At 43.1% G+C, this 26850-nt stretch overlaps 1 protein-coding gene across 4 annotated transcripts in view; it reads left to right on the top strand.

Moving 5' to 3' along the window:
• The window catches only part of DNAJC11 (DnaJ heat shock protein family (Hsp40) member C11), a 97587-nt gene that overhangs the window by 17755 nt on the left and 52982 nt on the right, over positions 1 to 26850 (top strand). The window contains exon 1 of one of the 4 annotated variants that reach the window (XM_032628624.1): positions 8894 to 9007. The exons of 1 other annotated variant lie outside the window; for it this stretch is intronic. In XM_032628624.1, coding sequence (XP_032484515.1) covers positions 8936 to 9007 — 72 coding nt within the window. In that variant the 5' untranslated portion in view covers positions 8894 to 8935. Of the gene's footprint in view, positions 1 to 8893; positions 9008 to 26850 lie in introns of those variants that run through there. 2 more of the 4 variants (XR_004349396.1, XM_032628634.1) reach the window with 2 other exon arrangements.

Genomic DNA, 26850 nt, shown 5'->3' with positions numbered 1-26850 from the left:
ATGAAAATATTCAGTATTTTAATTATAGTAATGGATTTATCTGTGTATATATGTGTAAAAACTCATTAAATTGGGGCTTCCCTGTGGCGCTCGTGGTTGAGAACCTGCCTGCCAATGCAGGGAACCGGGTTCGAGCCCTGGTCTGGGAAGATCCCACATGCCGCGGAGCAACTGGGCCCGTGAGCCACAACTACTGAGCCTGCGCGTCTGGAGCCTGTGCTCCGCAACAAGAGAGGCCGAGACAGTGAAAGGCCCGCGCACCGCGCACCCGCGATGAAGAGTGTGACCCCGCTCGCCGCAACTAGAGAAAAGCCCTCGCACAGAAATGACGACCCAACACTGCCAAAAATAAATAAATTAATTAAAAAAAAAAAAAAAAAAACTCATTAAATTGGTCATTTTAAATATATGCATTACATCTGCAACAACATGGATGAACCTAGAGAGATTATCATACTAAGTGAAGTAAGCCAGACAAAGAAAGACAAATATCATATGATATCATTTATATGTTGAATCTAAAAAAATAAACACAAAAAGTGATACAAATGAACTTATATACAAAACAGAAGTAGACCCAGAGACATAGAAAACAAACTTATGGTTACCAAAGGGGAAAGGAGGGGAAGGGATAAATTAGGAGTTTGGGACTAACAGATACACACTACTATACATAAAATAGATAAACAACAAGGACCCACTGTACAGCACAGGGAACTGTACTCAATATTCTGTAATAACCTATAAGGGAAAAGAATCTGAAAAAGAATAGACGTATAACTGAATCACTGTGCTGAACACTTGAAACTAACACAACATTGTAAATCAACTATACTTTAATTTAAAAAGAATAAGTATATAAATTATACTGGACCTAAACTATACTCAATAAAGTAGTTTTAAAAATTTAGGAAAAACAATTTAAGCAAATGAGAGAATTAGTGAAGTGGAAGATTGGTCAGAGGGAGCTATCCACAAAGAAGCCATAGCGATAAAAAGAAGGAAAACAGGGCTTCCCCTGGTGGCGCAGTGGTTGAGAGTCGCACTGCCGATGCAGGGGACGCGGGTTCGTGCTCCGGTCCGCGGAAGAATCCCACATGCCGCGGAGCGGCTGGGCCCGTGAGCCATGGCCGCTGAGCCTGCGCGTCTGGAGCCTGTGCTCCGCAATGGAAGAGGCCACAACAGTGAAAGGTCTCCGCGTAACGCAAAAAAAAAAAAAAAAAAGGAAGGAAGACAGAAAAGAAGGAATACACTGAGTCGGTGTGATTTGAGTCCCCAAAAGAGAAAAGAGAAACACTTCACAACAGCAAGAGCGAAAGCCTAAAGGAAGTGAAGTGGTATTGCCAAGTGCTGGAAATCAAAATAGCTGCCAAAACGAAGCTCCTCTACCCTGAGAAAATATCCTTCAATATTAATGACGTCAGATAGAGATTTTCAGAAAAACAAACGCCAAGAGAGTTCTCAACAACAAACCCACACTCAAAGCAATTCCACAGGGACTTCCCTGGAGGCGCAGTGGTTAAGCATCTGCCTGCCAAAGCAGGAGACACAGGTTCGAGCCCTGGTCTGGGAGGGTCCCACATGTCACGGAGCAACTAAGCCTGTGTGCCACAACTACTGAGCCCACGTGCCACAACTACTGAAGCCCACACGCCTAGAGCCCACATGCTCCACAACAAGAGAAGCCACTGCAATGAGAAGCCGGCGCACCGCAATGAAGAGTAGCCCCCTTGCCACAACTAGAGAAAGCCCGCGTGCATCCAACGAAGACCCAACACAGCCAAAAATAAATTTTAAATAAATTTTAAAATTAAAAAAAAAAGCAATTCCACAGGGTGTTTTTTAGACTGAGGGTCATTGACCCTACATGGAAGCTCAGAGATGCAGCAAAAGACAAAGAGCAAAGAAGTTCAATTTTTTTTTTTTTTTTCTGGCTAGAACCAAGGATCCATGAAGGAAAGTCAGGAGGTGGGAGGCTGAAAGATCCATGAACCCAGAACACAAAGGTCCTGAATCCCAGGCGGGAGGAAGAAGGGAGATCAACACAGAAATATGGAAGTTAAGCGAGAGGAAAAGTCAAGCCTTCAAGGACGGATGGAAAAGTTACAACGAAGGAGGTGAGTAACATTGAAATACTACCTAGAGTACAGACAGACGGTGATTCAACAAAAGCCATTGGGTTTGGGGTTTAAAAAGCCATAGGAATCTCTGAGAAGAGAATTTTAAGGAAATGATGGGGTTGAGAGCCTGACTGCATAAATGAAAGAGCGAGCAGTAAAGGAAGCAGAAACAGCAGGTGCCATTTCCACGGGGAGACCTAACAAAGGCCTACTTCTCCAACATAGAACTTTTGGTTACTCCCCTCCCAAGCCTGCCTCTTCCATAGTCTTCCATACATGGCCTTACTACCCAGTAGCTCAAGCCGAAATGCAGGCATAACCGTTCACTCCTCTCTTTTCTCCGTACCCCAGACCCAACCAATCAGCAATTCCTGCTGACTGAAGTCCAACCTGCATTCTATACCTGACCATCCCATTGCTTAGTCCAAGTCCGAGTCTACCGTCCTCTCTTCCCGGAATAACCTTGAACAGGATAGGGGTGAGGGGATGCTTCCATTCCTGCCCCCTCTAACCCAGTCTCCCTGAAGTGACCCTTTGGGAGGAAAAATCAGACCATGTCTCTTCCCTGCTTAAAATCCTTCAATGCCCCCCACTGTGGTCAGAATAAAACTTAAATTCCTGACCACCGCCCTCCCCTCCATGAGCCCCCCCAACCCCGCCCGACTGAGCCTCTCCATCTCTTCCAACTGTCCTCCCCCACCTGCACCAGCTTCGTGCTCGCTGGCTCTCTCTCCCATCCCTGGAGCACGCCAAACTTGTTCTTGTCTCCAGACATTTGCACTGGAAGTTTCTTCCTCTGGATCTTGCAAAGCCAGATCCTCCTTGTCATTTGGTTCAAAATTACCTCCCCAGATAAATCTTCCATAACCAGCCCACTTCACATGACCTCCCTCCATCTGAGACGTTCCGGTATCACATCACTGTGTTTTATTTTACTCATAGTAGCATCTGTAGTTATCTTGCTTATTAACTAACTTGTTTATTGTCTGCGCCCCTCCCCCACACATTGGAGTGTTAATTCCACTAGAACAGAAATCACTTCCCTCTTGCAAATTGCTGAAAGGCCAATGCCCATTCCTGCATATTATCTCAAACTTAAAGATAAGCTGAGGGCTTCCCTGGTGGCGCAGGGGTTGAGAATCCGCCTGCCGATGCAGGGAACACGGGTGGGTTCGTGCCCCGGTCCGGGAAGATCCCACATGCCGCGGAGCGGCTGGGCCCGTGAGCCATGGCCGCTGAGCCTGTGCGTCCGGAGCCTGTGCTCCGCAACGGGAGAGGCCACAATAGTGAGAGGCCCACGTACCGAAAAAAAAGATAAGCTGAATAGGCACTGTGGGGGGATGTACAGTCTATAAGAGACGAGTATAATAGGACTGCCAAGTAACACTGGGGGGCCAGTTAAAGTAAGATAATGAAACCGAGCAGGACCCCGTGGGGCTCCTGGGCACGGGAGCCTTTCTGTTCAGCCTCGATGACCTTCCCAGAGTTCCAAAAGGCAGATTCAAACAGTTGTTAATCAGGGAAGGGAGGGGATGCAGAGACAAGGGAGGGGCAGCCAAGAAACAATGGTGCAGCTTTGAGGCAGGGTCCTGGTTCCACCTCAAGGGATGCGCAAGACAATATCTTTGAACACTTTATAGAACTAAAACCCCCAACAAATGGAAGATGTCTGCAATTCTTCATTCCAGAGAAGACCACCTGAGGCCAGATTAAAGGAGTACACGTCCTGCACACACCCTAATCCTTATCAGTAACCCCACCCTTGAACCATTGCTATAAAACTTCACACCAAGAATGCTTTGAGGTCATTTAGATTGTTTTTAAAACTGCTTGGTCCTTACATGAAAAAAAAAACATGTTTTTTTTTAGCACCACTTTGTGGTGCTAAGGATTGATGTTGAAGGTTTATTCAGTCTACAGTCAGGTGATACTAAATTTTATTTTGGGATGTTGGCATTTTAGGAAGATTTAAAGTTGAGGTAAAAATCTTTAGCAGACAAAATAGCAAACCCTCCTTATTCATGTAAAATTTTGAATACTTGTATCCTCTACTATTTTCTTTAATTATTGGTCAGAGTTAGGCCAGACTATTCCATTCTAAATGAAAATTAAGCACTTTGGCCATTTGTTTTCTTAACAAATGCTAATCAAGTGAAAGAATAAGTATGACTAATACTAGTGTATCTATCAAATGTTTATGCTGTTTTATACATTTTGTGAGAAATTTTTGTTAATACCGCAATTAGGGAAATAAAGATTTAGTAAATTCTTAAAAAAAAAACCTCCTCACCAAATCCTCCCAGGTTGGGACACACAGTTTTGAGAGGCACAAGCCCGCTGTGTGCCCCTTTGCCTGGCAAAGCAATAAAGCTGTTCTTTGCTACTTCACCCAAAACTCTGTCTCCAAGATTTGATTCGACACCCGGTGCACAAAGGGTCGAGCTTTCGGCATCAATAAGCATCAACCTTTGCATCTTCCAAGACTTTCCTCAGCTACTCTCGACAGCCTGGGAGGAGTGTGGTAAGGTAGATAAGAGAGACAAGCCAAACTGGGAATGGATGTGATGGACACAGCCAAAGGCCAAAGGATTATGACATCACTGAACTGCCAAGAAAGCAGATTGGAATGGGACCCCAGCTGGGAGCTGATGGATTAGGATAGAATGAACACATAGGGACCATGGACGTGAAGTTGAAACAGCAGGGAAAACCAGTAAGTACCAACGGGCACAACAAAATGGATGACATTGACATCGTAGGTGGAAGTGCTGAGCTCCAAAGGCAGAAGGTCTGACCTGGGAGATTTTGGAGACGCATGCTTTGACAGAATGGCAAGGTCTAAAACGGGTGAGTCCCCGAGGCCTCAGTCTATCCCTGAACTGCTGCCTGCGCCTCCTGCCGCCGCTGCCAAGGCTGCCCTATCTCACTCAAGCAGTGTGGATCTTCCTCTGGGTGACTCGACCCTCCTGCAATTATAATCTTGGCTAAAGAGTGCCAATGACGAATCACTGAAATGCTAAGGGAAAAGATAACATCAAGAAAATTTAATTCTTGAGTGCCTGCGTATTCTCCTTCTGTTTCTTTAGCTAAGGTTTTGTTGTTGTTTTTTTCCTTAACTCCTCTTAACAGGGGTTATCAAGTTCACGAGGGGAGAGGGAGAGCAAGGCTATGAATGGCTTGGCAGGCAAGCATGACAGTCCAATCTGGGCTCAGTGACAAGAGAATAAGAAAAAGATTATAGGTGACTTTTCCTCCTGAATTACAGAGAAGGGGGTGTGGATTCAGGCTGCTCGCCTCATCTCTCCGTAGCATCACTCAAGAAAGGGGAAGCGGGCTTCCCTGGTGGCGCAGTGGTTTGGGAGTCCGCCTGCCGATGCAGGGGACGCGGGTTCGTGCCCCGGTCCGGGAGGATCCCACGTGCCGCGGAGCGGCTGGGCCCGTGAGCCATGGCCGCTGAGCCTGCGCGTCTGGAGCCTGTGCTCCGCAACGGGAGGGGCCACAACAGTGAGAGGCCCACTTACCGCAAAAAAAAAAAAAAAAAAGAAAAGGGGAAGGATTGTAGGGTTTCTAGTTGAGGCTACCAGACACAGGACATATAAAAATACAGGACACTCAGTTAAACTTGAACTTCAGATAAACAATGAATTTTTTTTAGTATATGTGTACGCCCCATGCAATATTACTAGCAATTACTCATTGTTTATCTGGAATTCAAATTTAATGGGCATCCTGTATTTAATCTGGGAACCCTAACGCTACGTGCTAGACGGGAGGGCCCAGGGCCGAGTCCTTAAACAAAGGAAACTTCTTGAGTGGCTGTGCTGAGAGGCCAAATGTTCTGGGGTCATTCTGAACATGATGGTAGAGATGAACGTCCTTATATTTACTGTTTAACAATGAGAGAATTCAATAACAATTATGAAACTGCACAACTCAGGTTGGGTCTTGAACCCAGGCAAAACTCAGATTTGGGACTTGAACCCACTGTCTTTTAAGTAAGATCACACACCTGGTGTCAGGACTTAATGAAGCTCAGGTTCTTTATGTCTCAGAGCAGAAGGAATTCAGTGAAAGGCAAAGTGGTAGGTAAGAAGTGGATTTATTTAGAGACATACACATTCCAGAAACAGAATGCAGTCCATCTCAAAAGGCAAGAGCAGCCCTGGGAGAAACAGGCTCTACAGAGTTTGAGCCATCTCAGAAGGCGAGAGTGCCCCAAATATGGGGTAGTTAGTTTTTTGTTTTTTTTTTTTTTCTTTCTGTACACGGGCCTCTCACTGTTATGGCCTCTCCCGTTGCGGAGCACAGGCTCCGGACGCGCAGGCTCAGCGGCCATGGCTCACGGGCCCAGCCGCTCCGCGGCATGTGGGATCTTCCCGGACCGGGGCACGAACCCGCGTCCCCTGCATCGGCAGGCGGACTCTCAACCACTGCGCCACCAGGGAAGCCCTGGGTTAGTTAGTATTTTTATGAGCTGGGTAATTTCACAGGCTAATGAGTGGAAGGATTATTCCAACTATTTGGGGGAAGAGGTGGGGATTTCCAGGAATTGGGTATTGCCCACTTTTGGCCTTTTATGGTTGGCCTCAGAACTGTCATGGCACCTGTGGGTGTGTCATTTAGCATATGCTAAGGTATTATAATGAGCAGATAATGAGGCTCAAGGTCCACTGGAAGTTGAATCTTCTGCCATCTTGGACCTAATCGGTTCCACCCAATTTTTGTGATATCCTCAACGACTATGTTATTCTTTTAAAGGTTGTGCCCTGCCCCCTTCCCTCCTGTTTCAATTATATATACATATATAATACATACACACGTACATATACTTATATGAATGTATTACATATTAGGCTTTGCAGCTAAGTGACAAATTGCTTTGCGGCTTTACCCAATAAAAAGAAAACAAAAGTGCAAGGAAGTGAGTTAACGTGGCTGAGTTTTGTCACTTGCTCTGGTGTGAGTAGTTTGTTGGACGTGTGTGTTAACTTCGAAATTTGTACTGCTCCTGGTTTTCATTACCTCGCCCACCATAAATTAGGGTTTTGGAAGGGAGAAACAAGAGAGCCAACCTCCAAAGTAAATATATTCTCAAGCCTGTGGTGTATCTAAGTTTATTTCCCATTTTTCACAACCACTTTCCAAGTAACCATAATACAAAATACTGTGGGCCCAAGAGAGGACAAAAACGCAGAGCATCCCTGAGTCACTATTTATTTTGTCAGAGTGGTGATGAAAACCAGGTCATTCTCAATCATAGCAACACAGACCCGGGCGTTCCGAGACATATGTTACGTTCCGTTCACGTAATTCCTAGAGGCAGTGTTTTCCAAAGCAGAGGGAAGATGGCAAAGGACTTCTCTACCCAGCTGAGCATTATGGCCCAATTAATGTCTACAAACCTGAGGAAAAAAGGAGTATCATAACGTTGTAGTTTTCCCCCCAGCCTCTCGGTAAGAAATTCTTAAAAACCAGCAAATGTCAGCATGCAGTTCAGCCCTCATCACTGCTCTGCAACGGAGAAAAAAGGAAAAACCATAAAAAATTGCTGGAATAGCTGATGGAATATGAGTGTCTGTGAAAGAAAGCTGTTGTGAGGAAACCTCACGCAGTTAAAGAAAAAGCTCTTAATTTACAACCTGGGCTGACAGTCTGTTCCACACTGACTCAACAGTCTTGAATAACCAGTCTCAGCACACCTAAGTGTCTCATGCCAGAAGATCCTTAACAGGGCTGGGCAACTTGGAAGGGACCATACACAGGCCCAGATGGTGCACATCTGGTCAAAAATTAGCAAGAGAAAGAAATCAACTTCTCAAATCCACAGACAGGTGTTTGGGGCTTCCCAGGAGGCCTGCTTAAGAAGGGCAGCATGGATGGTTCTAAATCGATGGCTTACAAACCTTACTGAGAATTAATGAAGAATCGGTACGGGACAGCAGGAACCAAACCGGTGACAAGATCATGGGAGCTCTCCTGTCCACCTCCTCTTGATAACTGCATCATGTAACCAAGACACCTTTAACAACGCACCAAGTAGCAGGCACCAGACTCAAACCAGTCAGGCTCCGACGCTAAATTATAAGATAGAAATTTCCAAGAGAACAGCTCTGTGATAGGGTCTGTAGGTATAAAAGCAGGCCAGAGACAATTATAGCGGGAACCCAATGGCTACTGCCTCCTCATTTAAGCAGCAGAAAAATGGCCAGGTGCCCCTAAATATAGGGCAATAATAAAAAATGAAAATGAGGAGGCCCGTCCTCTGGGCAGGGCTCCGGGTGGTCAAAAGAAAAGGCGAAGACCACTGAGGCAGGAACACATGACATTCTGTAAGTTTCCTGTGACAAGTCAGCAAGTGGGGCCTGGAGTAGCCTCCCGCGGGGGGTTGGGGGGCGGTGCTGGCGAAGCGGCCCAGGTGGGGCTACATTTGGGATCCGGATGCGCCCCGCCCTCGTGGCCGGCGGGGGAGACAGGGGGTGTAGCAGAGGCCTATCTCCCCAGTGCCCAGACAGTGACGACCCCCGGGTGTGACCGCAAAGTCGTGCTCTCCAGCCCGGGCACAGCCCCCGTGCGCCCTGGCTGGGCTTTAGGTCCGTGCGCAGCACGTGGAAGTGCCGGAAGCGCCGCGTCCCGCCCCCGGCCGCGCGGGGGCGCAGGGCGCAGGCGCGCTTCTTCAGGGCTGGGCGGCGGCGGCGCGACTCCGGGCCGCCAGGGGCCGCTGTGGAGCGGCCGCACGGCCCACGCCGTCTGGACCGCGAACGGCTGTTCCTCTTGAGCACGGCCTTGCTGGTTTGGCGGGGTGAAAGGTTGCGAAGATGGCGACGGCCTTGAGCGAGGAGGAGCTGGACAATGAAGACTATTACTCGTTGCTGAACGTGCGCAGGGAGGTGAGGCCTGCGATGGGCCGCCGTCGGGGCTGAGGCTAGGCCGGGTGGCCCAGGGGGGACCGAGCTGGCGGCGACCGCCCCGTTCCCGCCTCGGGCGGCCGGAGCCTGGCGGGGAGGCCGCGTGACCCCGGCTGACGTGCGCGATCGCCGGCCGGCCGGACTGTCCCCACCGCCCCGACCCTTGCGCCGGGGATGTCCTGGCCGGCCTCTGCCCCAGCTCTCCGCGGCCGGTGCGCCGCGTGCGCTGTGTCAGGGCAAGGCCAGAGGCCCCCGCGCCCCCAGGAGGGAACAGGGCCCCCGAGGTGGAGGTGGAGTGGGGGTCCAAGTCCTCCGGGACCCGGTGCCACGCTCGGCTCACACATCCACCCAGGCCCAGGGGCTGTGTCATCGCCCCCAGCCCGCAGGGTGGGAAACCAAGTCTTAGGCACCAAGGTCAAGGCTACCCGGGAACCTCCCCAGGACTCTGTCCGGTCCCTGCGTCTTCCATGGGGACATCCCGCCTCTGAAGTGAGTCCAGGCTCAGAGGCAGGTGTCTTGTGTCCTCCTTTTGTGCAGCTGTCCAGAAATTCAAGGAAGAGTCTCCCGGCCAAATAGCCTCATTTCGGAGGCCCAGGTTAGGAATAAGCTAGGAAACAAGTGATGCCCCAAGCACGTCCTCTACATGTGCGCCCGTTTCCTCACCGGATGAAAGATAACACGAGTCTCACACTGTGTCTGGCACTTAGTAGGGGCCCAGTAACTTTCCTTTCTTGTTGATTCTACATTTGAGGTCAGCGTGAAGGTCAGGGAGGCTTCCAAGGTCAGGTCACGAGGTGGATTATTTCTTTCTAAACTGCTGGGTTGGGTCTTCCCAGCCCTGCCAGAGAACCTCTAATTTGGGCTTAGATTTTCCAGTGATCCGAAGTAGCCAAGTCTGGTCTAGTCAAGCTTGTGTTGACTAGACTAGGGCTGGTCAAGTCTGTGTTGTCAGTAGATCTGCGTGATGTTAATAATAGCTAACGTTTTGTGAGGGCTTACTTTGTGCAGGGGCAGGGTGCTGAATGGACACTTTATGTTTTTGCACTTAATTCTCATATCAGACCTTAAAGTAGGCATTCAGATAATTCTTGATTTAAAACCGAGGAAATGAAGCATAGAGGGATTAAGTAACTTGCCCAAAGCCACACCACTAGAAATCAAGAGAGTCTGGATTCAGCCCTGGGCAGTCTGACTCTGGAATCCCAGATCTTGATCTCTGTGCTGTATTGTCACCCTAGCTTACCAGTCTTCAGACTACAGAGCTGCCGGACTCCTTGGGCACCCCTCATAAGAATCCCTTAAGTGTGTTAGTCACTACTTACTATGGAAATGCCCAAAGAAATATTTTTGGGAATTGCAGATCTTGTTAGGCTGCCATAGGGCCACCTGGAGATTCTTGTAACTAATCAACGGTAACCTTTGGCCTTCATTTTTTCCCCTTTGAATGGAGCTATTGGGCTAGTTATTCTTTTTGTTTTGTGTTTTGTTTTGTTTGGCTGTGCCGTGCGGCTTCTGGCATCTTAGTTCCCATACCAGGGATCAAACTTGTGCCCCCTGCAGTGGAAGCACAGAGTCCCAACCACTGGACTGCCAGGGAATTCCCTGGGCTATTCTTTTTCTCCAGTTCTTAGAAGCAAAGCGGTAAATAAAACCGGCTTTTCTGAAATCAGCCTTTTTTTCCCCCGCTCATTTATAGTTAGTCTGGTTATCAGTAATTGAGCAGCCATTTATTTACCTGTTTACCAGGCTTACTGAGTCTTAGGCCGCTGCAAATGATATAAAATAATAGGCTTGGCCAGAGTCCTAGGTAAACATTTGTCAGAGGTATAAAACTACCAGGGTGTTCGGACCCGTCATTGTTATTGGACTGATGGGTGGAAGCCAAAGAAATATTTCTTTAAAAAAAAAATTTTTTTACTTCTCGGGATGAGTGAAGGCACCTCCACATTTATGACTGTAGGTGAAATCCCTATGAAACATGTCCTCTTGCTTATCTTCTCGTGTTGCCATTGTCAACAAACAGTGTAAAACACCATCCCCTCTGGTGTGGAGATTTTCTCTCTCAGGGTTCCACTAGAAGAGAAGCTCTGAAGGTGATCTCTGGACTTGATATTTACTAGGATTTTTTGTGAAATTAGAAATCAGCCTGAAGTTGAAATACCATGATTTAGCTGAAGAATGAGAGAAAAAATAGAAGTAATCTTTATTCTTACCTGTGTGGTCAAAAGAAGGTAATAACCCCTGTTGATGTGTTCGCATTCGGGTCTACAGCTTGATGACACTGAAGTGTAACTAGGAGGCGAGGTCCTCTTCCCACCAGCGCTCCAGAGCACCTTCAGAACTCTCGTGTTAGAAAGTTCAGAGACTTTCCACCAGGAGTCTCAGATGGAAGCAAGCTGACACAAAACCAGGGGACTCCGTTTAAAAGTTTCAGATTTACAGGCATAATACATGATAATAACAATGGAGTAATACAGAAATGTCAAAAATCAGCTTAAGAATCTCCCCTGCCCATGTTTTAAACTTTAAAATATCCCCTTAAATTGTATCCCAGAGAGTGAAGCAGGCAGCTAGACAGGACTTCCATGACCTTTAATAATTCCCTTTCTCTTAAAAGAGAAAAAAAAAAAAAAATCCCTTTCTCTAGCGTTCTGGATTTCCTGTTTGCGGAATGGAGCCGTTGTCTGCCTGTCACACATTGAGGGGAAGGAGTAGTTTATCATTAACTGGGCACATTGAAACCAGATTGGCATCTCTGGTTTAGGTAGTCAGATGCATCATCAGGGGCCTGAAATCTAACTGATTTGAGATTTCTGAGGTGATTTGCCAAAATTTATTTGGAGAAAGGATTCCTGAAGAGTAAGAGTGAAATTTTCTTGATCTCTATGCTCTTTATAGACATTATGATTGACACATTTTAAACCTGATTTATTCCTAAATACTTGAGTTTAATTCCTACTTAACCATTGTTGTAGTTGAAAGAGTTTCATTTTTATGCGTGTCTGCAATGTTTATAACCTGTTTTAAGATCTCTGGTCCCAGTGGATTGACCCTTAAAGGAGCCAATCTCCTTTTCAACTTTTGAACACTTTTGAAATAAAACAGTCGTTAAATAAAAAATGAACTTAAGTAAAAATGTATTTTCTTGTAGTCCACATGTGGAGGTCAGTGTTCTGGGATCTTTATCCTTCCATGACAGCTGTGAAACTAGAAGACTAGAAACTAGAATCAAAACCTAAATAAAAAATGCATTTTCATTCCTTCCCTGGTATAGGGTCTGTTGGTCTTTCCACAGTTTTTGGTTGCCTGGGTTTCTCTGGCTATAGGTTACAGTCACAGAGTGGGGCTAAAACTTCAAGTTTGGACTGCAGATGGGAGGAACAGGCTAGAGCACTAGAGGAAGGTCTGCTGGTCACAGCCAGGATTGACCTGGGGGACAGTCACCCAGCCCCCCAACCAGGATGGTAGGGCCATCCGCAGAAACTGAACGTAAAAGCGTTGGCTAAGCCAGGTGCACAGTTAGGTGCCTAAGGCAGTGAGGTGCTGTGTGTTTGTTCTTTCGTTGCTTATCTAACCTTATGGGCAGGTAATTTAGTCTTAATGAGGGATGTAAAGGTGGGTCTAAGAAGGTCATTCCTTCAATGAGTTTCCCATCTGCTGCATTAGGTTGGATGTTCACAACAGTGACCCTGCTTAAAACGAGTGTGCTGGGCAAGTAGTGTGAGCCTTGGTTGTCCAAAAACCTGCCTTATCCGGATGGTAAGGCGTCCTGTCAGTGAGCATGCCTTAGGAGCAGGACTCTCAGGCCGCCCTGCCACCCAGGTGAGCTTGAGCACGTCATTCAGCCTCAGAGTCTCCTGTGCTGACCTGCAGCGCACTTCACGGAGGAGGCTTACTGTGGGGCTCTGCAGCCAGAAGGCCCGTATTCAAAGCCCGGTTTTACCCCTGGGGGGTTTGTGCCTCTAGGCTAGGAGCTGAACCTTTTTGCTGCCTGTTTCCCTGGCTGTTGAAATGTAGGTAACAGGTGAAAATGTATTAAGTACTCACTGAGCCAAGATGTTGGATAGTGGAGCATGTAGGTATATACAGAGCACCTGGTGAAAGTAGGTATTTGGTTAAGAATATTTATTGTTGCTACTTCTTGGATTTTGATAAACACGAGGTTTCGCTAATTTTAAAAAGACGTACATATACATAGAGGGCTTTGGGATGCCTCATCCTGGCGAAATCTGCTGCGGTAATAATTAAAAACATAGGGCCAGAATTTATGAATTAGGTTATGAATTCCCAAAGCTTTCTTCGTTCTTTCTGTTCAAAATACTGAGTTTATTCTCTTCAAAAGACGATTTTCCCTCTGAACTCTTCCTGCAGGGTCATGAGGGTGACTTGGGTGGCGGGCGCAGTGGTTCCCGGAAGCTGGGGTTAAGCATGGGAGTGGAGTGCAGAGCCAAGGGATGATCCAGAAAGACGGTGTCTGGAGTAGAGGCAGAGTGGGACCCACAGATAAACTTCTTGTGAGCTATCAGCTTTGAAGAGGCCAGGCAGAGAGGAGAGGACCTGGCAGAGGCAGAGGTTCTGCTCCAGTGACAGCAAGACAGCACTGGCGGTCAGGAGGGTTCCTGGGTGGAGCTCAGAGAGGCTTCTGGGGGTCTCCCTGTGGGTGGGGAGGGGGCCGTCACGGTGTCCTGCTAGTTCCAGTGTCATCTCATAATGGGATTAGCAAACACCAGGAGGTTGAATTTTCAAATTGTTTTCTTCAGTAAACCGTAAGCTAGTTATTACCTTTCTGCTTTGGACGTTTCAAACAATTGCATCTTGAAATTTTAATACTCCAGTTCTGCGTTATCTACCAAAATACCTCTTTCTTCTTCTTTTTTCTTTCTTTCTTAAAGAGAATTCAATTGAAAGCTTTTATATTTGCTGTGAGTTCAATAATAAAACCATGGAGAAGAGAATATGGGATACGCAAGCTGCACGTTTTGCTTGGCTATGGAATTTTAGTGTTCACTTCTATTAAACTTTCATTTTAGTTTTACTTATGTGTTTTATTTATACCCTACCTTGTTCAAGAGAGGATTTAAGACAGCTAACAGAGATGAAAAAGTAAAATAGCATAAATGTTTAAAAGGGGGCACCAAAAACAAACAAACAAAAAGGCCACTGGGAATATTGCTGCTTTATTGCCACCATCGTGGCCCATGGGTTATACAGATCGCACTCCCTTGGAGAAACTCGTGGCCTGATGGCTGCATCCTGCTTGGCTCTTGGACATTTGGAACCACTTCTACTTGCAGTGAGTGCACAGTGTTCCCTCCTGGGTTTGCTGGAGCCAGAACATTCTTCAGCAGTAAAATGCCAACAGACATCAAACCACAAGAATCCTGCACGAGTGGGCAGGATGTAACAGATGCAGATGGACGAGAAGGAAAAAATAAGCCAAACTCTGCATGTAAAGAGAGGATCCGAACCATCATTTTTGACCCAGAAAGGAACTTGAGTTCATGTCACTCAGATGCTGGCCTTTTTATTTACTGTCCTGTCTCGAAGGCCCCAAATAAACATGGACATGACTAGGAAGAGAAATGAAAAAGTTGTACAACGGTAGGAAAGTCTTTTCTAAGCCCTTGGAATGACCTTTAATCAGGAATCAGAATTTCTGCTCCTTTGGCCCGTTTGTTCTCGTGTGTTGTCAGCAAGGGGTATGCCTGGAGGATGGGACTCCCCATCGGCCCCGCAAACCTTAAAGGTGATGTGGGCCCTGCTTTTTTTCTCTTTTTAGTATTTATAGAGTTCTGTCCTTACCGATTGCCTAGTCCTTTTTTTTTAGTATTTATTTCTTTGGCTGCGCCTGGTCTTAGCTGTGGCATGCGGTATCTTTAGTTGCGGCGTGCAGGATCCAGCACCCTGACGAGGGATCGAACCCAGGCCCCCGGCATTGGGAGCGCAGAGTCCTAACCACTGGACCACCAGGGAAGTCCCACCTAGTCCTTTCTTGAACTTATAATGCCATCTTGGGGATAATGCATTCTATAAATTTTGTAAGTTTTTTTCCTTCTATGTTAAGTAGAACTTAAGTGTTCTAAGGTTATTCCTAGCTGTAGAAACTTGGAATTGTTTGATCAATCTCCTATTTAGCTTTTCTGACATATTCACGATTTGATTGTTTCTCTCTTAAGCCCACCTTTTCAAAATGAAGAGTCCTGAAGTGGTGGTAGAAGGCCAACCTCCTAAATCATGAGAAATACAGTGTGTGCATCTGACCTCCATACTTAACACAGGCGGGTTTTAGGGAAGGACAGCTGAGATCACTTAGCCCTGTACCTGGCATTTTGGGCACCTATGAGCGTGTTGATGATGGCGTAAAAAGGCCAAAGATGGAGGTGGAGCTTCGGAAGAGGTCAGTGGCTTAAAGAGCAAAGCCTTTGAAGTCAAGTCCAAGTTTGACTCTCTAGCCCCCTGATATGGGGCAAGTTACTTAACCTCTCTGAGCCCGCTTCTTCATTCATAAAATCCAGACAGTAATTTTACTGTCATAGGGCTGTTGGGAGAATTAAGCGAGAATGCACGTAAACGCTTAGCACAGTAATGGGCATATTATTATGTAAAGTAAACGCCGGTGTATTTTTATTAGTATCGTGAGCATAAAAGTTCATAAGGAATGCTCTTACTGATTTGTAGGAGTTCTTTATAGAATTTGGGTGAGTCCTTTGTCTGATAGATTAGTATAACTGTCTGTCCCCTCTCTGTAGTTTGCCTTTCACTCTCGTAAATGTTCATGAACCGAAGATCGGTTTGAGCCAGGCCACACAAGTTATAATTTCTAGCCAGCTTTTGGGTCAGGGGTACATAATCAGATAAACTTCTCCATCTGAGACAAGTCACTTAGTTAACCTTTTTGATCTTCACTGTTTTTATCTGTAAAATGGGGGTTCTAATACCAATCTCAAGACATTTTATAAGTCTTCAAGTGTTAAATGAGGAAATATCGGTGAAAGTACTTTATTAGCTTTAAGTCTGTGCAGATGCGTCTGTGACACCACTGACAGCCTCGAAATCCCCTTCAGCTTTTGCGATGCTCTCCTTGCCCTCCTTTCTCACGTTGCCAGTTGCTCATTTCCTGTCTTCCTTAGAATTTCCCCAGGTTCAGTCCTCACCAGCTCGGCTGGTTTAAAGTGCTCTGCTTGGGCCCCGCATCTCTGCCTTCTGCCCATTATTGCTTACATGTTAGATTCACCTGCCTCTCAAGCCTGTCTGCCTCCCAGGTTCTCCTGACCTATGCATCCCAGTCAAAACCCCGGATGCGCTTTGGCTTTTCTTCTCCGCATGGTATTGAGCCCCTTCTCGACTGTCCTGTAAGCCACTCAGTCCATGAACCCCCTCAACTCCAGCCGACTTTGACCCCTTCATTTCTGTTTCAACTTCTAGGCTGCCAGCCAGCCAACCAGCCCTCATAACCTCAGCCTTACATTTCTGCTGTAGTTTTCTTCAGGTCTCTCTGGTTTGCCTTCTGTCGGCTTTAGTCAAGCCGTACAAGTTAATATTAACCCACGGTACTGATCACAGTTCTCTAGCCAGAAACCTTTTGTGGCTTCCTGTTGTTTATTGGGTAAGGAAGGGTCAAACTCTTGGCTCCCTTTTTAAAGCCCCTTACAAATTAGATGTTTTCTCTCTTTTCTGCCTCCTTTGTGGTGATGTTCTGCTTTCTTCCACTGCAAAGCAAGCTCCATGTGGTCAGGGACCATAGTTGTCTGGTTCGCCATCAGGTCCCTAACAGTGTGGGCACATGACAGGTACTTACCAGATGTTTGCTGCATGGATGAGCAGGTGGGTGGATGTCCACATTGATTTATTACCTACTTCCTGCCTTCTTCTGCGCCTCTACTCTGGCCAGTTTGTCAGTGTTCTATCTCTCCTGGTTCCTCAGGGCATTCTCTTCCCCTGAAATGCCCCAGCCTGTTGTTGGTACCAAAGCAAATTGAATCCACCTTTTGCATTCCCATTCAGACCCCACTGCCTCCACGAAGTTTTCTCTGCATTCTGACAGCCCTGAACTTATGTCTTTATCATTAATATTAGCATTTTTGTTATATATTGTTTAGTTAAATCCATGTGTATGGGGTTTTAAGGAACACACACACGCACGCACACACACACACACCTCCCTCTAGTTTATAATCTCCTTGAGGGCTGGGATGACATATTTCTTTTGTACCTCCTGTGGTACTTAGAGTAGGGTTGACATTCTGGCTTGAAATGATGAATATTTGCTAACACCGTACTCACCCAGTCCGGGTGCATTTTACTTTGTGGAATACCTGTATTGAGGAACACATTGCACTTTTGGCAATAAATCATTCTAGAGGAATTTACTGAAAGGAGTTTATCAACTATCAGTTTGGTAAATGTAAATTGTCACTTATGAAAATCGTTTAAAGTCAGGTACCAGAAGATGAGAGCAAATTCAGACGCATGCCTTTATGCTCGGGCCCCTAAGTTCCAGGCTGAACACCACGTGAGAAGAGGAGAGAACGCCTTTCCCTTGTCCTTTCCCATCTGGCAGATATTATCTTCCTCTTATGTCTCCTTTTTGCAGTGAGGAAAGGTTACTTGTTTATCATGTTTTGTACTAGCACCGATACTACTTGTAAAAGTAAATAGTAAAGAGCTTCAGACGGATTCGATTTATTTTTGTATGGTTCTTTTTCCTTTTGTCAGTTAAATGGAGCTGAATTTTTACAATTGGCACACGTTAGTTTCCGTTGAAATCCTGTTCTGTTTGTGACGCACCTTACAAAGATGAGTCAGGCAGGATGATTTAGTACAGTCTGGATCATACTTGACGTTGAGGGTGAGTCCACATACGTTGTTGGGGTCTGTTATGTTTGTGCATGAACCCCACATGCAGGAACTTATTTCCACATCCTCCAGAGATTTTTCCACATGTAAATGAAAAGGATAGACGACTGTGTTGAGCAGGGAAAATGGCGTCAGAAGAGGGTAGGGCGTGTATGAGAGCAGCTTCATTGTCTGAAGCTTCAGACTGTGTAGCAGGAACCTTTACAAAAACTGGTCTCTTGGTATAATCAGTATCTACCCAGTGGCACCAAGTAATCTGTGGCACCCTTTCTCTTCATGAAGCAGCTCTTGCTCAGCACAAAGTACCCATGCTGTCTTGGTGTAAATTAGCTCTGAAATCTGCTTTCTCCTTTAAATCGTATGAGCACCAAGTATCATAAAAAATTACAGCCTTTTATTAGCTGATGCAGTTTATTTCAATCAGATTGTCGTGGAACATGTGGACAGTCATGAATCTTCAATTGTGGTAATTAGGCAAACCCGCCCAAATCCAGTAGAATATAGTTTGTTGAGACTTTGTTGCTGAGATGCACTAATATATAGATACAGCCTGGAAGTTTGAACTTGAAACTTATAGGCTTCAGCAATAAAAAGTCTGTGGCTTTACTTTTCTTAAAGTGAAGGTATGTTGTAATTTAGCTGTTATTTGCATACTCTTATTAGGTCTTCAAAATATTGTATTAAATATTGTAGGGACTTCCCTGGTGGTCCAGTGGCTAAGACTCTGTGCTCCCAATGCAGGGGGCCCAGGTTCGATCCCTGCTCGGGGAACTAGATCCCGCATGCCACAACTAAAGATTCCGCATGCCACAACTAAGACCCCGGCGCAGCCAAATAAATAAACTTTAAATAAATAAATAAATATCACTGTAGTAGTTAGATGTGCTCTACACCAAACGTTATTGGCTCTTAACTAGCGAGGGGGCTGCATTTCCTAGTCCCCTAGCGGTTGGGTGGGGTCACATGACCCTTTCTAACCAGTGGTGTGAGTGGAAGTGATGTGTGTCCTGCTCAGGCTGAGGTACTTCAAGGCCAGGCCAGCCGGAGAGTCTCATGCTCTTCCCTCTGCCTCCATGACTGGCAGGGTTCCAAAGGGTGTCTGTTTTGTCCACCTGGGACCTGAGGACATTTCCAAGCAGAGAACTAGCTGACCTGAGATGGACATGTAATGTGAGGGAGAAGTAAACCTTTGGAATTTTTGGATGGTTTGTTACCACGGTATCACCAACCCAGCAGTTCTCAAACTTTTTGCTGTCAGGGCCTCTTTACATTCTTAAATTATTGAGGTTCCCAAAGAGCTTTTGTTTGTGTGGGTTATAACTATCAATATTTAATAATAAGACACAGAGTGTACTTACTTCTTGTATTTCAGTACAGGCACAAGGAAGACTTAAGGATTTCAAAATAACTATGTATTCCACAACAATGAGGTTACAGATACACAGATAGCGTAGCAGATATAACGAAAGATAGTAAGTGTGCAGCAAAAGAACTTAAAATCAGTTGAGTTAATCTCTGAAAACTCACGTGTTTATACCATAAAGTTACCACCTTAGAAATTTCTAGAAAACAGGAAAGTATACAAGTACACAATTCATTAACCATCAGAACAATGATATACAATCATGTAGCCTCAAGAAAATCCCACTATACTCTCATGAGAGAATGAGAAAAAGGCAAATAAAATCTGAGTATTATTATGAAAATAGTTTTGACCTGTGGACCCCCGAAAGGGTCTCAGGGACTCCTAGGGGGCCCCACACCACACTTAAGAACCATTGACCCAGCCCATCCTGACGGATACAGTCATGGTTCAGACATACTGATGTTCCTCACATGCTGTAGCTTACTTTGCTAAACGAAGGTAGAAACTAAAAGCAGAGTGGCTGTGTACTCTGAGTATGTGCACATTGATTGCAGAGATGGTCTCCATCAACTAGAAATTAAATAAGTGAAAATGTAGCAGTGTCTTCAATTGCCTAATTATCTAAGGGAAGCGAATACAATGAAATTGTCGTCAGGAGACTTTTCTAAGCATGATACCAGAGCAGAAATCAGAGAGAATTGATAGGTTTGATTTTGTAAAAATGAGAAATATCTGTGTTTATTAAAGGAAAATAAAGTCTAAAAACAATTTTAAACCCAGTTAAAAGACTCAAAAGGAATCTAATATATTTGATAAAAATTCATATTTTTAATATATATAAGGAACTCTTGGAATCAAAAAGAAAAAGATTAATACCCTAATAGGAAACAAATGGAAGAAATCTAAAATGTAAATAAGGGACTTCCCTGGCGGTCCAGTGGTTAAGACTTCGCCTTCCAATATAGGGGGTGAGGGTTTGATCCCTGGTCAGGGAGCTAAGATCCCACATGCCTCATGGCCAAAAAACCAAAGCAGAAGCAATATTGTAACAAATTCAATAAAGGCTTTAAAAATGGTCCACATCAGAAAAAAAAATCTAAAAAAATAAAATGCAAATAAGTGTATGGAAAAAATGTCACCCTCACTAGTAAAAAAACAAATGCAAGTTAAAACAAGACTTTTTTTGTTTGTTTTGTTTTGTTTTTTCTCTACCAGACTGACAAAGTTTTTTTTTCTTTTTAATGATAGTATTGAGCTCTGATAAGATGAAAATCTGTTAGCCAACCCAGCCAGGAGGCAGGAGGATTCTCCTCTGGAGAAGTTGAGCCAGAGGGACTCTGGAGCCTGGACATAGACAGTAAAGGGTGAGAGTGGCACGCTAACAAAGGCAGGGGGGTGCGTTAGTGTTTGCGTGGCGAGACTTCTGGCCTTTCTTCCTTTATTCTGTGGTCTCTCCCCTGAAGGAACTAGCCCATCAGAAAGAAAAGACTGCCAAATGAAACTTGTAGGTTCCCTCCCAGGCATTTCACAGAGAAGCTCATCAGATGACAAGACCTGTTCACACATACAGAGCTTCCAAATAGCTTCTTAGTATCTTACTATGAAGTGTAAGTCAACTGCCAGAGAATGTCAGATGTTTGAGGGAAGGCTCCAACGTGAAATTGTGAGATCATACAGACAGCAAGGAGAAACTAGAAGGAAGCAGACAATGCAGGGAGTTTGGAAGCTAGATCATCTTCAGATAGATAAGATACTACATGCAAGAAATAAGAACAAGGTGATATATCACAGAGCAATACTGTATAGAAAGAGGAGGAGCTCTTGGAAATTAAAAATAAGATAACAGAAATTCTGTGGAAGGGCTGGAAGATAAAGATGAGGAAATATGCACAAAAGTAAAACTTAAAAACTAGAAGATCAGTTCTTAGCCATGAAGTAAAGTAAAATGAGGGGGAAGACATTATGAAACAATTAATATGAGAATATTTCTCAAAAGATAGGAGACTATAGGTTTAAAAGGGCCATTCAGATAACTAGCATAGTGGATGGGGGAGAAAAGGACTCCCCATACTAAAGGAAATCATAGATCAAAGAGAGAGTCCTAAAAGTTTCCAAACAGGTCACAAACAAAGGGCTGGAATTGGAAAGACGTTAGGTATCTCACCAGTAGTACTGTAAACTGGAAGACAGTGGAGCAATGTAATAAAAATCCTGAGGGAAAGTTATTTCCAAGCTAGAATTCTATACCCAGCCAACTATTCATTAAGTATAAAGGCAGATTATAAGAACATTTTGAGATATACAAAGCCTAAAAAATTTTTCCTCCCAACCAGTCTTTTACTTCTGTTATCTAATTTTTAATTTCCGAGAGCTTCTTCTTCTTTTGAGAATATCTGTAAAGGAGACTACTGGGGATTGAGCTCCATCAAAATGAAGAAGAAAACCAAGAAAGAGAAAGGCATAGGATACAGAAAAGAGATACCAACCCAGGAAAGATACCCAGGAAGATGGTGACAGGAAATCCTAAGATGAAGTTTGTTTAGCAAGCCCAACAACAAGAACAGGGCAGAGAGCTCTTGGAGGAGTGCCTCTTAGAGGGAAAAAAAAAATGAAAGTGATGTGCTGTTTGATATTGAGAGGAATATTAGAAGTCTTTACTATAAGAAGTATACTGTGAAGAGTTGGAGAAGAATCGTAACAGAGCCATAGAAATCTAAAGCAAATGAAAAAGATGAGGCAGTTGTTAACTCCAGGAAAAATAAAAAGTAGTTCAAGAAAAGAAATGTAATCATAGTATACTGTTTGATTCAGCTTTGAACTATATTTACAGTCATAATTAAAACTAAACTAATTAAAAAGAAAAACTGTGCATTGATTTGAACGAAAGTTGTGATAATTACATAGAAAGGAGGGGAAAGATAAGCACAAGGAAGTGGAAGATAACTAAATTCTCTTAAATTAAGTCTAAAATTTTAAAATTAAGGATATGAGTATATTTAGAAATAAAATGAGAAAAATGCTAAAAGATTTAAAAGTGCTTGCATCTGAGGAGTGGGAGTGAATGCTGTTTGGGGTTATAAGTCTAGTAGTTTTATTTATAAACAGTTTATGTAGTCCGTGGATAAAATTAAATTTTTAAATTTAAAATAATTAAATGGTAAATACTTTCTGGAGATCAGTTCAGAAGACTAAAATGGAAGTCTTATACCCTTATACCCAACAATTTTAGAAACTTATTTTCAAAAAGATAATCATGCATACACACAAAGTTTTAGCTCTAGGGATGTCCACTGCCGCCTTTTTAAAACAAATGAAAGTTATTAAGAGAAGATTGTTACATAAACTGTAATAACGGCGTTTAAAATGGTGTAGAAAACACTTAATGACCAATAATACCCGAAAAACCAAAACTCCACAAGACCTTTAACTGAAAAAACAAGTTATACAATTATATTGTAGAAGAAATACTTTTTTTTTTTGCGGTACACTGGCCTCTCACTGTTGTGGCCTCTCCCGTTGCGGAGCACAGGCTCCGGATGCGCAGGCTCAGTGGCCATGGCTCACGGGCCCAGCCGCCCCGCGGCATGTGGGATCCTCCCGGACCGGGGCATGAACCCGTGTCCCCTGCATCGGCAGGCGGACTCTCAACCACTCTGCCGCCAGGGAAGCCCCTGATGCCATTTTTATAATCTATGCTTACGACAAAGTTGCTCTTCATATTTTTGAAAATGAAGTTTACTTTTGCTCCACATCCTCACCCACACTTAATATTCTCAGTCTTTTTCATTTTAGTCATTCTAGTGGTTAAGTGTTTTTAATTTGCATTTCCCTAATGACTAGCAATGTTGAATGTCTTTTCGTGTACTTGTTCACCATTCCTGTATCATCTTTTGTTGACGTTTCTGTTTACATCTTTTAGTCCTTATCTTATCAGGTTGTTTATCTTCTTCAGTTGTGAGAGCTCATTGTATATTCCAAATACAAATCTATGAGACAGATATTTTACAAGTATTTTTCTTTTATTATCCTATATAGGAAATCTTTAACTCGAAGTTACAAAGATTATCTCCTGTGTTGTCTTTTAGAAGCTTTACGGTTTTAGCTTTCACATTTGTATCTTTTTTTCCATTCTCAGGTTTTGTTGGGTTTTTGGTTTTTTCAAATTTTTAACTTGTAAGATACATATAACATAAAATTTGCCATCTTAGCCATTTTAAAGTATACCGTTCAGTGATATTAAATGCTGCTTACATATTGTTGTGCCTCTGCCACCACCATTTATATCTCCTGAACTCGTTTCATTTTGTAAAACCCAAACTCTATACCTGTTAAACAGTATATACCTGTTAAACAGTAAGTAAAATTATACGGTATTTCTTTTTTTATGACTGGCTTATTTCACTTAATATAATGTTCTCAAGGTTCATCCATGTTGCAGCACATGTCAGAATTCCCTGCCTTTTTAAAGCTGAATAATATTCAATTGTATTTATATACCATATTTTGCTTATCCATTCATCTGTTGATGGGTACTCGGGCTGCTTCCACATTTTAGCTGTTGTGAATAATGCTGCTCTGAATATGAGTGTACAAATATCTGTTCAAAACCCTGCTTTCAGTTCTTTTGGGTATTTACCCAGAAATGGAATTGCTGGATTGTATGGTAAATCTGTTTTTAATTTTTTGGGGGAACTGCCATACTATTTCCCATAAAAGCTCTACCATTTTACATTCCTACCGACAGTGCACATGAGTTCCCGTTTCTCCACATCTTTGCCAACACTTGCTTGTTTTTTTGTTTATAGTAGCCAGCCTAATGGGTGTGGAGTGGTATCTCATTGTGGCTTTGACTTGTATTTCCCTAATGGTTAGTGGTATGGAGCATCTTTCCATGTGCTTTTGGCCATTCGTATATGTTCTTTGATATATGAATGTCTGTTTAAGTCCTTTGCCATATTTGAATCAGATTGTTTTTGTTGAGTTTTAGGAATTCTTTATATATTCTAGATATTAATCTCTTGTCAGATATACTATTTGCAAATACCTTCTCCCATTCTGTAGGTTGTTTTTTCACTTTCTTGATGGTATCCTTTGATTCATAAAAGTTCTTGATTTTGGTGAAGTCCAATTTGTCCATTTTTTCTTTTGTTGTATGTGCCTTTGGTGTTGTATCCAAGAAATCATTGCCAAATCCAATGTCATGAAGCTTTTGCTCTATATTTTCTTCTAAGAGTTTTATAGTTTTAGCTCTTATGTTTAGGTCTTTGATCCATTTTGGGTGGATAAACTAATAAACGGATTCAGCAAAAGTTGTAGGATACAAAGTCAACACACAAAAATCAGTCACATTATTTTTTGTATACAGTACCATTTGTTGAAAAGACTATCCCTTCCCTATTGAATAGTCTTGGCATGCTTGTCAAAAATAATTTGACGGTTTGTGTGAGGGTATAATTCTGAGCTCTCTACTCTATTCCATTGGTCTATATGTCTGTATGCCGATATCAATCTGTTTTGATTACTGTAGCTTTGTTGTAAATTTTAAAATACAGAAGTGTGAGTCCCCCATCTTTGTCCTTTTTCAAGATTGTTTTGGCTTTTGGGATCCCTTGAGATTCCATGTGAATTTTAGAAGGGACTTTTCTATTTCTGTGAAAAATGTCATTGGGATTTTAATAGGGATTGAATTGATTCTGTTAGTTGCTTTGCATAGTAGTGACATTTTAATAATATTAAGTCTTCCAATCCATTGATATAAAGTATCTTTCTGTTTATTTTTGTCATCTTAATTTCTTTATGTTAATCTTTTAAGTTTAAGTTAATTCTTAAGTTTTTTGTTTCTTTGTTTTTGATGCTGTTGGAAATGGAACTGTTTTCTTCATTTCCTTTTCAGATTGTTTATTGTTCATTTATAGAAATGCAGCTAATTTTTGTGTGTTGACTTTGTATCTTGCAGCTTTGCTGAACTCATTTGTTAGTCCTAACAAGGTTTTGTGTATGTGTGGAATTTTTGTAGAGTTTTCTACGTATAAGATAGTATCATCTGCAAACAGAGATAATTTTATTTCTTTTCCAGTTTGGATACCTTTTATTTCTTTTTTTACCTAATTGCTCTGGCTAGGACTTCCAGTGCTATGTTGAATAGAAGTGGTGAGAACAGACATTCTTGCCTTGTTCCTGATCTTAGAGGAGAAGCTTTCAGTCTTTCACCACTGAGTATGATGTTTGCTTTGAATTTGTCTTCTTCAGTTGTAAGAGCTCTTTATGGCTTTTAGTTTCTTTTAGTCTCCTTCTGTTGCTAGTTTGCTGAGTGTTTTTGTGATGAAAGTGTGTTGAACTTTGTCAGTGCTTTTTCTGCAAGAGTTGAGATGATCATGGTTTCTATGAACATGGTATATTATATTGATCAATTTTCATACATGGAACTATCGTTGCATTCCAAGAATAAATCCCGCTTGGTCGTAATGTGTATCCTTTTAATATGCTTCTGAACTCTGCTGATATTTTGTTGAGGATTTTTGCATCCATGTTCATAAGGGATATTGGTCTATAGTTTTCTTTTTTGTGTGGTGTCTTTGTCTGGCTTTGGCATCAGGGTAATAGTGGTCTCATAGGATGAGTTTGGAAATGTTCCCTCTTCAATATTTTGGAAAAGTTTGAGGATTGATATTAGTTCTTCTTTAAATGTCTGGAAGAATTCACCAGTGAATCCATCAGGTCCAGGGCATTTCTTTGTCAAGAGGTTTTTGATTACTAATTCAATCTCTTTACTAGTTATAGGTCTATTCAGATTTCCTGTTAGATCATGATTCAGTCTTGGTAGATTTTGTATTTCTAGTAATTTGTCCATTTCATCTAAGTTTTCCAATTTTTCTATTTCTGTAGAATCAGTAGTAATATCTCCACTTTCATTTCTTTTTCTTTTTTTTTTTTTTGCGGTACGCGGGCCTCTCACTGTTGTGTCCTCTCCCGTTGCAGAGCGCAGGCTCAGCGGCCATGGCTCACTGGGCGCAGCCACTCCACGGCATGTGGGATCTTCCTGGACCAGGGCACGAACCCATGTCCCCTGCATCAGCAGGCAGACTCTCAACCACTGCGCCACCAGGGAAGCCCTCATTTCTGATTTTAGTAATTTGAGTCTTCTTTCTTTTTTTTCCTTAGTTAGTCTAGCCAAAGGTTTGTCGATTGTGTTGTCTATTTGAAGAGTCAACTTTTTTTTCCACTAATTCCTTCTATTGTTTATCTGTTCTCTATTTATCTCTGCTCTAATCTTTATGATTTCCTTCTGCCAGCTTTGAGTTTAGTTTTTCTTCTTTCTCTAGTTTCTTTTTTTTTCTTTTATTTATTTTTAAATTAATTTTTATTAGAGTATAGTTGATTTACAATGTTGGATTAGTTTCTGCTGTACAGCAAAGTGAATCAGTCATACATATACATATATCCATACTTTTGTAGATTCTATTCTCATATAACTCATTACAGAATATTGAAGAGTTCCCTGTGATATACAGTAGGTTCTTGTTGGCTATCTATTGTATATATAGTAGTGTGTATATGTCAATCCCAATCTCCCAATTTATCCCTCCCCCTCACCCCTTTGCCT

This window comes from Phocoena sinus, chromosome 1, assembly GCF_008692025.1.
Source record: "Phocoena sinus isolate mPhoSin1 chromosome 1, mPhoSin1.pri, whole genome shotgun sequence".
Taxonomy (NCBI): Eukaryota; Metazoa; Chordata; class Mammalia; order Artiodactyla; family Phocoenidae; genus Phocoena; species Phocoena sinus.
This window is presented reverse-complemented; position numbering and strand designations above follow the sequence as displayed.